The 18,281-nt window shown below is 45.6% G+C and overlaps 1 protein-coding gene across 2 annotated transcripts in view; it reads left to right on the top strand.

Moving 5' to 3' along the window:
• Positions 1 to 13,536: 13,536 nt before the first annotated feature.
• DOCK7 (dedicator of cytokinesis 7) overlaps positions 13,537 to 18,281 on the top strand; it is a 248,232-nt gene continuing 243,487 nt past the window's right edge. For both annotated transcript variants that reach the window (XM_062191451.1, XM_062191452.1), the window contains exon 1: positions 13,537 to 13,718. In XM_062191451.1, coding sequence (XP_062047435.1) covers positions 13,681 to 13,718 — 38 coding nt within the window. In that variant the 5' untranslated portion in view covers positions 13,537 to 13,680. The remainder of the gene's footprint in view (positions 13,719 to 18,281) is intronic.

Here is an 18,281-nt window from a genome sequence, read left to right as displayed (position 1 = left end):
CAAACCCTAGCACAATGTGACACTTAAAAAAATATTTATTCAGTGAGTGATGAATGAACGAATGGTTTGTTTCCAGGGAGTCATGAAAACAGCAATTGAATGAAAAAAAGAGACCTGAGTTTTGTGCCTGGTTCTGCCACTTCCTGGAAGATTTTAGGTGAAATCATGCCACTCCTTTTTTTTTTTTTTTTCCTTTTTTAAGATTTATTTATTTGAAACGCAGTGTTAGAGAGAGAGAGAGACATAGAGAGACAGAGAGAGAAGTCTTCTGCTGGTTCACTCCTCAAATGGCTGCAACGGCCGGAGCTGGGGGATCTGAAACCAGGAGCCAGGAGCTCTTCCACTACTTTCCTAGGCCATTAGCAGGGAGCTGGATCAGAAATAGAGCAGCTGGGACTCAAACCAGCGCCCATATGGAATTCCAGTGCCAGAGGCGGAGGCTTAACCTGCTATGCCACAGTGCCAGCCCTGAAATTATGCCACTCCACTTGAGTTGAACCAGATAAGTTCTCAACTTCCTTCCAGATTTATGATTTACAAATACATAATTCAGGGGAAGTAAAGCATGAAAACTCAGAGATGACAGCATTAAAAGATTTATTAAATAATTCTTATATTTAAAAATATATTTTTGAAAAACATGCCAAATGAAAATGAACATTTATAATGATAGTTAAGTTCTTCGTCTTACAATTTTTTAAGCTATTTTTGTGGAATCAATCATTTCCATAAATACTTCAGAAATATACCTATTATCATCTCTGTTTGAGAGATAAAGAAGGTGAAATTAGGTGCTGTTAGGGTCATTCATTAGAGACAGAAGCAGAAGCAGAGACAGAGGCAGTGTCAGAATCTGATATAGAATTGACTCAATAAAATATTCCACCTTTTGTAAAGCAGATCTGTGATATTACAGAGCTAAATTGTAAAGAAAGCCATAAACTAAAATAAACTCAAGATAGATTAAAATGGCAAACATCAAAGCTAACGCACAAGATGGCAGTCTATTTTAGAAACACACAATTATAGGTCTGGCAGAGGGGTCATCCTCCACATTTTCCCTACTTTTAAGTAATACCTAAGTAAGTTCCAAAGAGGCTAATTACACAGTTCTTAAGAATATTTGGAAAAGGATTATCTTGCAGTTCTTTTTCACATTAGTCTCAGTGCTTTATGATCCTAATAACAGAATTTTTGTTTACTTTAGCAGCCTCCTACTTTCATTACCTTTATTTATGGTTGAAGGAGGAAAGATCCAGAAAGTCTGTGTTTTGTTCAAGTCACATGGTAAGATAATGGCAGATCCAGAACTAAAAATCTACTTAGGGCCGGTGCCGTGGCTCAATAGGCTAATCCTCCGTCTTGCGGCGCCAGCACACCGGGTTCTAGTCCCGGTCAGGACGCCGGATTCTGTCCCGGTTGCCCCTCTTCCAGGCCAGCTCTCTGCTATGGCCCGGGAAGGCAGTGGAGGATGGCCCAAGTGCTTGGGCCCTGCACCCCATGGGAGACCAGGATAAGCACTTGGCACCTGGCATCGGATCAGTGCGGTGCACCGGCCTCAGCGTGCTGGCCACAGCGGCCATTGGAGGGTGAACCAATGGCAAAGGAAGACCTTTCTCTCTCTCTCTCTCTCACTGTCCACTCTGCCTGTCAAAAAAAAAAAACCAAAAAACAAAAAACTACTTTGTCTGATTTCTAGTCCCTGCTCCAAGCCTATCAAGAGGGATTATGACTTTAAACTCCCTCTCCATTTGGCTGTCAACAACTTTTCAATATTTTTCAATATGGTCCTTGGCTTCCCATCCAAGGCCTTATCTCAGTTCATAGACTGAACTAGTTCTAGAAGTGCCCTCATACATTCAAAAATCTTCTCCGTTCCTGGCTGGGGTGGGCAGAATTTTGAGACGGTACTCCAAGATTCCTGTCACTGGTGGACAAATTTTGTATAAGTCACCCTTTCATGTGGGCAGGACTTAAAGGTATGATAGGATAGTTATTTCCTGTTAAGCTACATTTTACGACAAAGGAGAGGGTCACCTTTGGTCACCCAGAGATCGAAAAGTAAGATGCTAGCCTTATATCATTATATTTGGTGAGAAATGAAATGCTTCTCTAAATATAGTTTCCTCAGCGTCTCTAATTTCTACCTCTAAAAATGTTGTGTGGTTTTCTATCCCCTTTTTCCCTCCCGAGGTAGTGGACGAAAGGTGCCTCCTTCTCTTCAAGATTATCAAAAGTGTCTCTCTTTTATTTTCATGTTTTCTCTTTCTTCCAAGTCCTTGCCCACAACCTACAATTAAGTGTAGAGCATCTTCTACCCAAGAGAATCTTTCCATGACTCCAGCTCTCTTGAAATTGGATGCTTCTTTACTTTGTGTCAGAACTGCTTGTCCCAGATCTATCCTAATGTTCTTACGGAACACTGGACCCAGTCCTTCCTAGATCTGTAACCAGTAGTGGCCAAGCCTCAGTTCTTAGTCCCGTGAAGGAAGTAAGAATGACACAAAGGTCACCACTGACATGGATTCCAAGCTGGCCCTTGACCAAACATCATTTTCCTCTACATTATTTCCTTAATACCTGACTACTTAGATGTTCTAGTATGGCTACATTCTTTTCATCTCTGATCAGTAGGTTGTCCTTACTTTTCTGACTTTTTTTTTTTTTAATTTGAGAGGCAGAGTTACAGAGAGAGGGGTCTTCCATCTGCTGGTTCACTCCCCAAATGGCTGCAACGGCTGAAACTGAGCCATTCCGGAGCCAGGAGCCAGGAGCCAGGAGCCAGGAGCCAGGAGCCAGGAGCCAGGAGCTTCTTCTGGATTTCCCACGTGGGTGCACAGGCCCAAGCACTTAGGCCATCTTTCACTACCTTCCCAGGCCATTAGCAAAGAGCTGGATCGGAAGAGGAGCAGCCAGGTCACAAACCAGCACCCATATGGGATGCTGGTGCTGTAGGCGGAGGCTAAACCTACTATGCCACAGCGCTGCCCCTGAGCTTTTTTTTTTTTTCCAACTTAGAAAGATAATGAATTCCCATGTTCCTATAACCCAGCTTTAACAATTATCAACATAAATTCATGTTGAATTATTTTTAAAGCAAATGCCAACCCTTATATCATTTCATTCACAAGTACTTAAGTATGTATCTTCATAAGTAAAGAGCTCTTTTGATTTATTTTATTTATTTATTTTTTTGACAGGCAGAGTTAGACAGTGAGAGAGACAGAGAGAAAGGTCTTCCTTCCATTGGCTCACTCCCCAAATGGCTGCTAAGGCCTGTGCGCTACGCCGATGAAGAGACACAACATGCAAAGCCAGGAGCCAGGTGCTTCTCCTGGTCTCCCATGGGGTGCAGGGCCCAAGCACTTGGGCCATCCTCCACTGCCTTCCTGGGCCACAGCAGAGAGCTGGCCTGGAAGAGGGGCAACCGGGATAGAATCCGGTACCCCAGCTGGGACTAGAACCCGGGGTGCCGGCGCCGCAGGCGGAGGATTAGCCTAGTGAGCTGCAGCACCGGCCATCTTTTGATTTATTTTTAAAGACAGGGAGACAGAGACAGAGATCTTCCATCCACTGGTTTACTCTCTGTATCTCCACAATATCTGGGGCTGGGCCAGGTCGAAGTCAGGAGCCAGGAGCTCAGTCCGAATCTCCTAAATGTGTGGCAGGGACCCAGTACTTGCTGCCTGCTAGGGTGCACACTAGTAGGAAATTGGAATCAGAAATGAGCCAGATACAAATCCAGGCTCTCTGATAATGGCATGTGGGCACTGCAAGAACCGACCTAACCACTGCTCTAAATGCCTGCCCCTTCCCTTCCCTTCCCTTCCCTTCCCTTCCCTTCCCTTCCCTTCCCTTCCCTTCCCTTCCCTTCCCTTCCCTTGCCTTCCTTCCCCTCCCCTCCCCTCCCCTCCTCTCCCCTCCCCTCCCCTTCCTTTTCTTCCCTCTCTCCCTTCTTTTTTTCCTTACATAACTACAACACCCCATCACACATAAATCAATATATCAACAGGAAACATGACACATTCAAAGCAGGATGATTTTAGGAGGGTTCATTTAAAGGATATAAGGAGAACCACAAGATATAGCAGAGTAACCTAGGCATAGTGGCTGGTTAATTTGGTACTACGTCCAGGGCCGAGTAGGGGTGTGGCAACAGAACCTGGAAGCACAAAGATCTGTAGAGTTGGCTACTTTGTGGAAATCAATCCCCTTTGATGAAGAGACACAACATGCAAGAGGTGGCCTTAAAAGAAGAGAGGCAGGAAATAATAGACATTATACTCCTTCCTTCTCTTGGTTCTCTTTCCAGGACTTCTCACTGACCAAGGCTAACTCATTGCTAGAGGGTTTGGGAGTCCTGCTGATGCAGTACTTACAGGCCAAGCTTCTGGAACACAGAACAAAGTGGAAAGTAGATCTGGAGGAGCAAATGGAAGACAGCCACAAAATAACAATTCTTAATAATACTTTACACTCCCTTGGTGATTGAAATTTGCCATTGTCTCACAAATGTGTGTTATTTTACAGGTGGTTTATGTGGACCAAAGAAACCCCACAGATTGCTTTTGAATTGGTACTTGTGATGATGGTTATAATCTTACATGTCAACCTCACTGGATCACAGAACACCTAAATATTTGGTGTTTTCTGTGAGATTGCCTTTGGGTGAGTTTAACATATTAATCTATCGGCTGGGTGAAACAGATTGTTCTTCCTAATGCAGATGTGCCTAATCCAATCAATTGGAGGCTTAAATAAAACAAAAAGGTAGACGTTCTGAATAAGAGAACTTCTCTGCCTGATTGCCTTTGAGCTGGAACATCATTTCTGCTTCTTGTCTTTGGACTCAAACAGAGGCAGGGGTCTTCCTGGATCTCAAGCTTGCTGGCCTTTGGACTAGAACTATACCATTGGCTCTCCTGGTTTGCAGGCTTTCGGACCTGTACTAGAACTTCATCATCAGTTCCCCTGGATCTCCAGCTTATAGAATGCAAATTGTAGGGATTGTCACCCTCTGTAAACTCATAAGTCAATTCTTTCAATAAATTTCTGTCTGTAAACACACACACACACACACAAATTGGTTTTGCTTATCTGAAAAATTCTAACTAATGTAGTATATCCTTTAAGTCTCTTTTCTCCTATTTTTTTGTAACAGCTTTATTGAGATGTAATTCACATACCATACAATGCATTCATTTAATGTATAGAACTCGTAGTTTTCTTAATATATACTAAACTGATCTTCTGTATATAAAGAGAATTGAAAATGAATCTTGATGTGAATGGAAGGGGAGAGGGAGCAGGAAAGGGGAGGGTTGCGGGTGGGAGGGAAGTTGTGGGAGGGGGAAAGCCATTGTAATCCATAAGCTGTACTTTGGAAATTTATATTCATTAAATAAAAGTTTTAAAAAAAAAGAACTCATAGTTTTTAGAATTCTGAAAGTTGTGCAACCATCACAGTTAATTCTAGGATACTTCCATCACTCCATAAAGAAACCCCATACCTATTATTTAGTTACTTTCTGTTCTTTACCTCCTACCCCCAGCTCCTGGAAACCACCAATCCATTTTATGTCTCTATAGATTTATCTAATCTGGACATTTTATGCAAATGGAATCATACAATACTTGTATGTTGTCTTTTGTGATCGGCTTATTTCATTAATGTTTTAAAGGTACATTGATATTGCAGCATATATCAGTACTTTATTTCTTTTTTGCTACTGAATAATATTCTGTTGCATGGATATACCACGTTTTATCTGTCTTTTCATCAGCTGGTGGCTGTTTGTGATGTTTATACTTTTTAGTCATTTATGAACCATGTACAAATTTGTGTGTAGATATATAACTTCATTTCTTTTGAGAATATATGCTCAGCAATGGAAATACTGGTCAGAAGTATTTGGGGAGACTACCAGTGTGTTTTCCAAAGTGGCTGCACCACATTACATTCCCACTAGTAGTATATGAGGGAATTTCTCCTCTTCTCCACATCTTCATCAATGTTTATCTATTCTTCTTCTTTTTTTTTTTTAAAGATTTATTTTATTTATTTGAAAGACAAAGTTACAGAGAGAGATAGAGACAGAGAGAGAGGTCTTCTATCTGCTGGTTCACTCCCCAGATGGCCGCAATGACCAGAGCTGTGCTGATCCAAAGCCAGGAGCCAGGAGCTTCTCTGGGTCTCCCACATAGTGCAGGGGCCCAAGGACTTGGGCCATCTTCTGCTGCTTTCCCAGGCAATAGCAGAGAGCTGGATCGGAAGTAGAGCAGCCGGTACTAGAACCGGCACCCATATGGGATGCCAGCGCTTCAGGCCAGGCCTTTAACCCATTGCGCCACAGCGCCTGCCCCTATCCTTTCAATTCTGGTTATCCTAATGGCTGTGAAGTGGTATCTCACTATGGTTTTGAGTTGCATTTACCTGATGGCTAATGATATAGATCATCTTTTTATGTGTCTTGGCCATTTGCATATCTTCATTGGAGAAATGTATATGCAAATTGTTTGCCTATTTTAAAATTGAGTTATTTGTAAATTATTTATAAGAGTTTGTTACATATTCTAGATAAGTCTTATCAGATAAATGATTTGTACACATTTTATTCCATTCTGTAACTTGTCTTTTCACTTTTTTCAAGATGTCTTTTGAATCCCAAAACTTTGCATTGTATTCATTACTTTTGTTGCTAATTCTATTTTTAATATTAAAAAAATCCTTGCCATTTCTTTTTTTTTATTTGACAGCATTAGACAGTGAGAGAGAGAGTCAGAGAAAGGTCTTCCTTCCGTTGGTTCACCCCCCAAAAGGCCGCTACGGCGGGAGCTACGCCGATCTGAAGCCAGGAGCCAGGAGCTTCTTCCAGGTCTCCCTCGCTGGTGCAAGGGCCCAAGGACTTGGACCATCTTCCACTGCTTTCCCAGGCCACAGCAGAGAGCTGGATTGGAAGTGGAGCAGCCGGGTCTTGAACCGGCACCCATATGGGTTGCTGGTGCTTCAGGCCAGGGCATTAACCCACTGTGCCACAGTGCCAGCCCCAGCTGGAATTCTTTAATTGAAGAATTTTGCCTCATTAAATATGACTACTTTGATATATGGCAAAGTCAAAAAACACAATGGCCTGTTTCTGAAGTGGACAGTGAGCCTATATTTTGGGCCATTTAAACGGGGGTGACAGCCCTTTGGATTTCTCCAGCTCTGTAAAGCAGCAGAACCAGGAAGCACAAATACATTCCCTTCTGGCAGGATTGTTACTGTAGTCTCTGCATCATTTTCACGAGATCCATACTAGATACTGTTAGTATGGCATGTTTTACCTCCAGGGCTCCTCCTGATGAGCTGCAGCAGCCGTGTGGCCAGGTCTCAGGCACTCTGACGGCTTGCCGTGTGAAGCGTCCCCTCTGCCTCTGACGTTTCTGCAGCACGGAGTGTGGGCATGGTTACTGCCTCCCTGCCATGCCTTCAACCCAGCCATCTAGAAGTCCTTAGCTAAGTACTCAGCCTTGGGAGGGACAGTCTTGTGGTGAATTCTACATCTCGGGCAGGTTGTAGGCAGGGTTGCGCCTCAGTTGCATTGTGGTAATACCCCAGTAACACAACTGATGTTCCCTGCTCTGTTCTGCTCTCTTCAATACCTCATTCCAGCTTCTAACCGTCACTTCCTTAATAAACTGTTGCCATTGGACTCTGTTTCAAGCTCTGCCTTTGGGGAAATATAAATTAAGGCTGGATCTAAACATATTTTGGTTCATGGCAATTTTTTTTCACACTCAAAAACATCTGATGGGTAATTATAATGGATCAGGCAATGTATTAGATGCTGGAAATACGATGGTGAATAAGAGATCAAGTCCAAATAGGGGGCACAGATTAACAGGAAATAATTGAATATTGTAGTGAGTATTGCAACAGAGTAAACAAGGCTGCTATTAGTTGTGAATTATGGCCAAGAATAGGATTCCTGAAAAACTGTCCCTTCAAAAAAAATCACATTTGCTAGGTATTCAGAGGGTGTGGGGGACAGGTGTTTGGTGCAGTTGCTTGGGATGCCTGCATCGCTTAGATCAAAGTGCTTGGTTGGAGTATTGGCTCCTTTGCTTCTGATCTAGCATTCTGCCAATGCCCACCCTGGGAGGCAGCAGATGATGGCTCAGGTGCTTGGGTCCCTGCTACTCATGTGGGAGACCCAGATGGAGTTCTGGGCTGCTGGCCTTGGCCTGGCCCAGGTCTCTTTGTTTTATTTTAATTTATTATTTATTTGAGAGGCAAAGTTACAGATAGAAGGATAGGGAGAGAGAGAGAGAGAGAGAGAGAGAGAGATCTTCCATCTACTGGGTCACTCCCCAAATGGCTACAATGACCTGGTCTGGGCCAGGCCAAAGCCAGGAGCTTCATCCAGGTCCCAAAGTGGGTCAGAGGTCCAATCACTTGGGCTATCTTCTGCTGCTTTCTTAAGTGTATAAGCAAGAATCTTGATCAGAAATGGAGCAGCCAGGACTTGTATTGTCACCCATATGAGATGCTGGCACCTCAGGCAGCTGTTTAACCAGCTGTGCCACAATGCTGGCCCCAGCCCTGGATTTTGTGGGCCTTTGAGGGGAGTGAACCAGTAGATGGAAGAACCCCGTCTATCTTCAATGAAAGGAAAATAAATAAGTAATTTTTTTTTAAGTATGACGGACAGAGGACCAGCCCAGGCAAAAGCATCCTTAGCTTGGACTTAGTGCGCAACTCCTATACTTCAGTTTGGGATTGAAGTAAACCCAAGTGACATGCTCCATGCTCCAGTCCTCCCTTCCGCTGCACCACCCTCAATGTGGCTTTGCTAGAGGTCTGCAGTGAAGGGAGCGCCATGTAGATCTTACTGGATAAATCCAATGGTGCTTCCCAGAGCCTAACCATTCCTTATGTTCCCCCAAATCCTGAAAGAACCTATTCTGCATGCAAAGCCAGAACGTTGTCTCTCATGACACAAAATTTTATTCCTTTGTTCTGGGGTCGTAGAGCCTTCACTGTGTCCCAGGCTTCATCCTCCAAAGTGCTCTATTAGAGGAGAAAACTTGAGCTCAATAAAGGTTAGAATGTGGAACTCAGGACTCGCACTCCTTTTTTCTTTTTTTACCTGCCATCTCCCCAGGTCTTCGGGTTGAGGGAACACTTGCATGTCTAATGAGAAAACTGTCCTGAGGCTTTATAACCTAAAACTCACTGCTTTGAGGTGACTCTGCCCAATCACGGCTGGCTCCTGCTATGTCGTTTTCCAGTATCTTCCCATGGACAGGGAATTTGGGTCCTGGATCCCAGTCAACAGTGGAGCCACTGATGCTCCCAGAGGTCCAGCTAGACTCTCTGCAAGGTTATAACAAGGTTAAACTCTGGTCAGTTTTCACCATCTCTTATCAAACAGACATTTGTATGATAATTCAGTCTTTACTAGATGCTGTGTTTGATACTCTTTAGATACATACTCAAATAGCTCCCTAATTTTTTGCCTCATCACTTAACATACTGCTTGCCTAGTTAGCTCTTCAACCAGACGCTAAACACTTTCAGGACAGAAATAGTGTCTTAATTAGCCTTGTATCTCCAGGGTCTCCTACTGTGGAGCCTTATGAATGTTAGCTGACTGAATGAAGGTCTGTATCAGGTAAGACTCCTTCTATCGCTAACGATGGAAAGCCCAACTCAAACTAGCTTGAACAAACAAAGAATCCAGCACATTATTAGTCGATGTAACTGCAAAGTCCAAGGCTCATGTCACGTTGTAGGAAACTTAGCGCAGCGCGCTATTCGCAACATGCTGGCCGCAGCGGCCACTTGGGGGGTGAACCAACGGAAAAAGGAAGACCTTTCTCTCCGCCTCACTCTCTCTCTCTAACTCTGCCTGTCAAAAAAAAAAAAAAAAAAAAAGAAAAGAAACTTACCATCTTCAACTCTTTGCTCTCCTCCCTGCTGTTGGGTTTCACGCTCAGGCAGGCCCTCTTTTTTTTTTTTTTTTTTTAAATATTTATTTGACAGGTAGAATTACAGACAGTGAGAGAGAGAGAGACAGAGAGAAAGATCCTCCTTCCATTGGTTCGCTCCCCAAATGGCCGCCACAGCCGGCGCTGTGCTGATCAAAGCCAGGAGCCAGGTGCTTCTTCCTGGTCTCCCATGCGGGTGCAGGGGCCCAAGCACTTGGGCCATCCTCCACTGCCTTCCTGGGCCACAGCAGAGAGCTGGACTGGAAGAGGAGCAACCGGGACTAGAACCCGGCACCATATGGGATGCTGGCACCGCAGGCAGAGGATTAACCAAGTGAGCCACGGTGCTGGCCCCAAGGCAGGCTTTCTTTAGATAGGTATCCTGGTATGGGAAATACAATTTTTTGTTCTGATGGGGCCTCAGTGTCTTGTCTTGATTCATGTGCCTATCCCTAATCCAGACACAGAGCCTGGGGGAACGTGCTGTACTACTTGGCTAGGCCTGGGTCACATGCTCATCCTTAAAACTTGGGGGAAAGGAAGCAGCTCCTAATGCCTTACAATGAATTAAAATTGGTGTGTATGGTTGCATGTGTGTGTGCATGTGTGTGTATTGGTGTGTGTAGGTAGTGGCATATGAAGCATGAATGCCAGAGAGCCAAAGCAATTTCACCTGTTTTTTTTTTTTTTTTTCAAGATTGATTGATTGATTTTAGAAACAAGGTAACAGGGAAGGAGGGGGAGTGATTGATCTTCCATCCATTGGTTCATTCCCCAAATGACTACAGTGGCCAGAGCTGGGCCAGGGTGAAGCCAGGAGCCAGGAGCTTCTTCCAGGTCTCCCACGTGGGTGCAGGGACCCAAGAACTTGGGCCATCTTGCACTGCTTTCCCAGGTACATTAGCAGGGAGCTGGACTGGCAGTGGAGCAGCCTGGACTTGAACCTGCACTCCAATATAGGATGTTTGTGTCCCAAGTGGTGATGTGATAAACCACTGCAGTACACACTGGCCTCAGCAATTTCACTTTTACTCCCATTGCTGAATTCTGTATTTCCCTGAGATTGGATCCCTGTCGGGTAGATAGTGGCCCACACTGTATTTCATCTGTGACTGCTAGATTTTCCCAAGGTAAGGGCTACCTTTCCTGCCTTTTCTCCAGACTCCATCTGCCCTACTGACAGCTTGGTCTCACTTTCCTCTTCCTGCTCTAAATGTTTCCAGTAAGCTGCACAGTGCATGCAATGTCCTTTCAGACACTTTGGCAACTAGTGAATCATGTATACAAAGAACTATTCAAAGCAAAATGTGGTCAGTTCTCTATGAGAGTAGTGAAAAGATGTTTAGAGAGCAGAGATAAAGGCATACGACATCTGGCTGTGAGCATGGGAGCAGACAACCAATTCAGGGTCTATCAAGCACCCAGGACAAGCTTAAGTGTAAGAAGAATAATGATAATAACAGCAATAACAACAGTAGCAGCTAATCAATACAGTGCTCACCATGGGCCAGGCCCTGTTCCAAGAACTTTGTATGCATTAACTCAATAAATCTTCACGAAGCCCTTTTAAATAGGCAGAATTATTTCCCCCATTTTAGAGGTGAGATTCAGTTAACTTGCCCAAGGTCACACAGTAAGGAAGTGGCAGAACATCACTGGATTCTTGTAACAGACAGCCTTTTTCTAAAAAAATTATTTATTTATTTTATTTGAAGGCAGAGAGACATGCAGATCTCCCGTTTGCTGTTTCATTACGCAAATGCCCGCAACAGCTGGGGACTGGTCCAGGTCTATGCCAGGAGCCCATATGGGTGGCAGGGACCCAAGTACTTGAGTCGTCACCAGCTGCCTCCCAGGGTGCGCATCAGCAGGAAATTGATTGCAACCCAGATGCTCCGTGGAGGGTGCAGCAGTTTCAGAACCAATGTGGCAAACATCTGCCCTGGAAGGGTCGTAAATGTCCAGTAGAGCGTTAGCCTCAACCTGTGGTCCTGTGAGTAGATCCCAGCCCTTATAATGAACTCAAGCTTTCTGAGAGCAAGACAGTGACCAGCTCACCTTCGTGCTCAGTGGTCCCAGTGGGCTTTCCACCTAGGCAGAAACTGAATATCTGCCCTCATGAGTAGATTCTCTTTTCCCCAGTAAACAAGTTTTTAAAGCAGTATGTTAGTGGAATGCACACTGTTCTACAAAGAAACTGAGCCTTCTACAAAAACCCAGAGCACTGGACAGGAAGTTTTGGCTCTAAGTCATGGAGGCTTCCACCTCTGACTCAGTGTGTGACTGGGCAAACGATCTGATGGCTCCAAGCTGCAGATTTTCAAGTGGTAGAAGACAGGAAAACAGACATTCAACATACTCTGCAAAGACGCACTGAGAATGTAATACTATCCGTAAGTAAACATACACATTAAATTCTTCCAGTACTTCAGAGGAAAGATACAAGAAACTGTTTTTTCTCAGTTTCAACACAACCTTCAATAGTCAGCCAATAGGAACCATACATTCTGGCCAGTGTAGGATTACAATGGAATAATAAGACATGATCTCTGTTAGTTTCTACTTTATAGGTTATTAAGGGCAAGGTTAAGTTTCAATGCTAAACACAGAGATGAACAGAATATCCAAATGGTGAGGAATATTAAGCACTCATTGGATACAGGTATAGGAGCTGTCTTCAAAAAGTCGATGAGAAACGTGTATAATGAAAAAAGAAACTATGGATTTTAAAAATGTTTTGCACCAAAAGAAACTTTTTGATTCCATTTTCCACGAACTTTGGAAGTACCCTTGTGTATAGAAGGAGCCCCTGTGGCGGGAGAAGTAATGGACTCTCATTGACACAGAAACAACTGCCTTCAAACAGAAGACACGGGCTGGGGCTAAGCGTTTGCAGCTGTGTCGGAGTTTACTATCTGTGCCTCCTGGGGCCAGTCGTTCAGCTTCTCTGAGCCAATCTCCTTCTCTCTAAAAATGGAGATAGTAACTTCAAAGCATGTTGTGAAGATTAAAGAAACTCATGCATGTACAATTTTCATTCAGAGCTTGGCTGTGCACCACAAAAGCAACTATTATTGTTACCTCTGCAGGAGGAAGCTCTTTTTCTATTAGAAAACCCACTGTTCGTCCTGTCAGACCCCTTTCCCAAGGTCGAAGCAGAAACGTGCTTCAATCTGCAGGAGCACAAACCCAGCCACCCAGGGCAGCAAGGCAGGCCCCCTCCCCTCCAGGCAAAACCCATCTTCCATTTCCTTGCCTGCCTTTTCGGGAAAGGCAAGCTCCCCCTCTGCGCGTTCAGTCATCTTATTTTCCTGTCTCAAAAGGCCGCCGCCGGCCCTCTCTGGCTTCTCTCCGAGTCCTCTCGGGCGTGCAGGGCCCGCGGCACAGAGGCGACCGAGGCTGGCGTCTCGGTTCCTCCACGCCCCATTCTTCCCCTCGGCTCGCGCCGGCCACAGCCGCCTCGCGAAGCCAGGGCTCCCGCCAGGATTGACGTCTGGGCTTGGCGAGGGGGAGGGAGGGAAGGAGCGGTTTTTCTTTGCCGTGCGCGCCTCTAAGGAGCATTACGGCAGGGCTCGTTCCCGGCTCCGGCCGCCAGCCCCAGCCTCCCGGGTCCGGAGCCGAGACTGGCGGAGGCCGCGAGGGAGGGAGCGCGAGCGAGGAGGCACGCGCCCGCCGCTCCGCGCCCAGCCCGCCGCCGCCGGAGCAGCCATGGCCGAGCGCCGCGCCTTCGCCCAGAAGATCAGCAGGTAAATCTCGGGCGTGGGGAGAGCCCGCGAGTCCTCCTGGGCCGGGCCTCGGAGGCGGGTGGGTGTGGCGGCGCCGGCGCCGCGATCCCGCGGACCCGGCTTGCGGTTATTGCGGGCACCGGCGAGGCCTCGCGCCGCCTTCGGGTCTCGGCCTGCAGCCCGCGCGGGCCGGCGGAGCGCCGAGGGCCGCGGACCAGCGCGCCCGCCCCCGCCGGCTGCTCGGCGGCCCGGGCCTGGAGTTTCGCGGTGTTTCTGGAAGGGAGGGTGGGGGAAGCTGGGAGGCGGGCGGGCGGGCGCTTCTCACATTCTTTGTGTTCCCACCCCCGGGCTGCCTGGGGCCCGCGGCGGCGTCGCGCCCCCACCTCTCTCCCCGCCCACCCCCTGCGATCCCCGGGCGGGGTGCGGGGTCCGCCCTTCTCCACCCCAACAAAAGGAGCGGCGCGCGTGAGGGCTGGGGGCGGCGGGGCGGGGGCAGGCCGCCGCTCCTTCACGCCTCTGGCTTCGCGAGGGACCTGACAGCAACCCGCGCTGCACCCCGGAGCCCGGCACACACGGGGCTCGGGCCCCCACGGTTGGAAGCGCGTGGCCACCATGAAAAGTTGCGAGCTGTCGTGTGCACCTTCGGCGTGCGGCTGCCAAAGGCTGGGCGAATGGTGGGCTGCAGCTTGGTCTCAGCAGGGAATTTGAGGGTGCGCCGGCGTCTCCTCCGCCACCTCTGGGGGAACATGGATGGTGGATAGGCAGGGTTCCTTAGAGTCGCGATGGAGGGGTCGGGAGGAAAGCAGGTGATCGAGGTAGAGGTTGGCGAGACGTTACTTGTAGGGGTTGGTTGCCACCCCCACCCCCCATATTGAAGTAGGGTGGAGGATACTAGTGTTTGTACAATTGCTTTGTGAAAAGTCCTTAAGGACAAGGCCCTATGCGTTTTTAGTTTTTAGTAAAGCCACATTTCTGTGACTTATGATGTCCCAAGAAAGCAAGCATTTGAATGAAATACCCTCCCTCCCCCGCCCCCCTTTCCAGGACGACTGTGTTGTGTGGCTCTGAATCTTAGTACTTCGCTGACATTACTTAAATGTTTCTGGACCTGCCTAAAAGGCCCTTTCCTAACTGCCTGATTTCCATAGTCTTACTCTCTTTGGGCTTGTTTTTCATTGGGAACTTTTTGATACAAGTTTTGTGTCTTTTCCTTTTTGTGTTTTAGAAACATGTTCCGGTTTTCTCCCTAACAGGCAAAATAGCAAGCTGTGGAGAACATGGGCTCTACTGCCAGACTCTGCCATGAGTTCGAATTCTGTTATTTTTTGATTTGTTATATTGGACAGGTTGTTGAAACTCTCTTAAATTTTAGTTTCCTCATCTGGAAAATGGGGCTGATAATAGTAACCAACTCATAGGGTTGTTTTGAATGTTAAATGTCATAATTTGTGTAAGTTGCATAGCATAATGCATGGTCTGTATCAGCTGCCATTGAACTACTGTAATAATTAGTATATCCTAGAGAGTTCAGATAGATAGGAAATTATTGCCCTTTTTTTTTTGGTAAAATAACTAGGTCTTATTTCTGAAGACAGGACTACTTTTTTTTTAAAGATTTATTTTATTTATTTGAAAGGCAGAGTTACAGAGAGACAGAGAGGTCTTCCATTCGCTGGTTCACTCACCACATGTCTGTAACAGCCAGGGCTGGGCCAAACCAAAACCAGGAACCAGGAGCTTCATCTGGGTCTCCCACGTGAGTGTAGGTGCCCGAGCACTTGGGCCATCTTCCACTGCTTTCCCAGGCACATCAGCAGGGAGCTGGGTCAGAAGTTGAGCATCCATGACTCAAACTGGCACCCTTATGGAATGCTGATACTTCAGGTGGTAGCTTAACCCACGATGCCACTGCCCTGGCCCCAAAGGCAGTGCTATTTTAAAAAAGACATATTAGGGGTGGCGCTGTGGCAAAGCGGTTAAAGCTGCCGTCTGCAGTGCCGGCACCCCTTATGAGCAATGGTTCGAGTCCTGGCTGCTCCACTTCTGATCCAGCTCTCTGCTATGGTCTGGGAAAGCAGTAGAAGATGGCCCGAGTCCTTGGGCCCTTGCAACTGCTTGGGAGATCCAGAAGAAGCTCCTGTCTCCTGGCTCTGTACTGGCCCAGCTCCAGCCATTCCAGCCAGATGGAGAGAGAACAAGAAGCTGGAAGACCTCTCCCTCTCCCTACCTCTGCCTCTCTGTAACTCTTTCAAATAAATAAATAAATCTTTAAAAAAATTGACAATTTTTTAAGAAAAGATTTATTTATTATTTGAAAGGTAGAGTTACAGAGAGGGAGAGGCAGAAGCAGAGAAAAGTCTCTTATCTGCTTGTTCACTTCTCAAATGGCCACAACAGCCAAGGCTGGGCCAGGCCGGAACCAGGAGCCAGGTGCTTCTTTCGGATCTTCCACGTGGCTGCAAGGACCCAAGCACTTGGGCCATCCTCAGCAGCTTTCCCTGGTACATTAGCAGGGAACTGGATCAGAAGTGGAGCATCTGGGACCTGAACCTGTACCCATATGGGATGCTGGTACTGCAGGTGGTGACTTAACCTGCTATGCTACAGCGCTGGCCCCAGTTGACCAATTTTTTAATATCACTTATCTTTATTGGAATTAAAATTTGTCTCTAAAAACATTATACTGGCCAGTGCAAAGAGTTAGGTAGAAATGTATATAAAAAGTCCTCAGAAAGTTCATGAAAAAATGTGTATTAGAGAAAAACAATGAAGGGCTTTCAGAAAAAATTTTTTTGCATCAGAATAAACATCTTTTAATTCCACTCTTTCATGAACTTTTTGAAATACCCTTGTATAATTTCTGTTAATGTAGTTTGTCATCAGATGGACAGGAAAAACCACAAGAAAAGAAGATAACTAGTTATGCAAAACACCACAAAATGCAAATAAGGATAGCCTTGTAAAGTTACAAAATGAAGGAAGTGGGCATAATGATGTATGCACTGATTGGAGAGACAATTAGGAGGTAATGAATATTGTTTGGATATGGAAGGTGAGGAAGACTGAAATGATGTTCAGGGTTTTACCTTGGCCAAGCGAGTAAGAGGGTTTAGCAGGAAGAAGCGTTTTTGAGAGTGGGGAGTGAAGTTTGATGGAGATGATGATTCAGTTTTGGAGATGCTGGTTTTGAGGGACTCAGGAGCCATTCAAAGAGCAGCATCTGTTAGGATGCTGGTGCAGGTTTAAGGCACAGAAGAGAGCTTGGACTGGAGATCTAGATTTGGGAGTCATTGAAGCAAGGGGAGTTGATGAGATTGTCTGGGGAGAATGTACTTTTTTTAAAAAAATATTTACTTATTTATTTGAAAGGCAGAGAACAGAGAGGGAGAGGGGAGAGGAAAGAGGGATCTTCCATCGGCTGGTTCACTCCCCAAATGGCTGCAACGGCCAGTGCGGGGCCGATCCGAAGCCAGGAGCCAGGAGCTTCTTCCAGGTCTCCCATGCCGGTGCAGGGGCCCGAGCACTTGGGCCACCTTCCACTGCTTCCACCCACCCACTATGCCAACAGCACCGGCCCTGAGAAAGTACTGTTAACTTGGAGGAAAAGCTGAGGACAGAACTGTTAAAGGTGATGAATTCTTATCTGCTTATTGTAAAAGATTCTTTCCTCCTTGTAACCAAATGGTTGAATAATGCTTCTGAAGAAATTGGTTGTTCTGCTGCTTAGTTTCCTCCTAGAGGAAGTACAGCACAGATTCTGGAGATGGACTGGGTCTGTCATGTTGGCACTGCCACTCATTGGGTAAATTTGAGCAACTTACTTCCCTCTGCCTCTTTCTCTCTCTCTCTCTCTCTCTGTTTAATCTGAAATGGGTATATTAGAAGGGCTTACCTCTTAGTGTGTTATGAGAATGAACTAAATCAGTACCTTTAAAGTGCTTAGAACAGTACTTTCTTTGTACATAGTAAGTGCCTAGTGACTATCAACTATTTTTAAAATTACAGTATTTATAATGTAGGTTAGGACCTTTTCTTGGCAGTGATAATCTTTTCTATGATGGGCACATATGACATTTGTCGCTCTATGAAAAGTTCCCTGTTATTTGAAGATTTTTTTTTTTAAATAGTTCATGACTGTTCCGTATCCTTTACATTAAAAATAATTATACAGATCTCTTTTCTGGCTCAATTAATTTTTAGCTGTTTGAGGTTCTGATTTGGTGATTTCTGAGAGCTCTTTTTTTTCTTATATCACTGATTATACTGCTTGCTTCATCTCACCATAGAAAAGCAGCATGTATATTTTGTCCTTAGCAAGTAGTTGCCTCTTGTCTTCTCCCTGCTTTTTTGAGGATAAGGTTTATGAAGTTATGTAATGTTGACTGTAGATCGATGATCTAGGATTTTGTTTGAATTATTTTATCCCATCACTTGATATCATTTGAGTATTCTTTCATTTGAGTATACTTAAAGCTCTTTACTCTTTATTTCATAACTCAAAGAGGCAGAAAAATATATAGATATAGGATCTGAAGTTAGATGGTCCAGGTTGAAATTTTGCATCCATGTCATTCTAAACAGTTG

This window comes from Lepus europaeus, chromosome 5 (genome assembly GCF_033115175.1).
Source record: "Lepus europaeus isolate LE1 chromosome 5, mLepTim1.pri, whole genome shotgun sequence".
NCBI lineage: Eukaryota > Metazoa > Chordata > Mammalia > Lagomorpha > Leporidae > Lepus > Lepus europaeus.
Note: the sequence above shows the minus strand (reverse complement) of the source record. Positions and strands in the feature narration are given on the sequence as shown.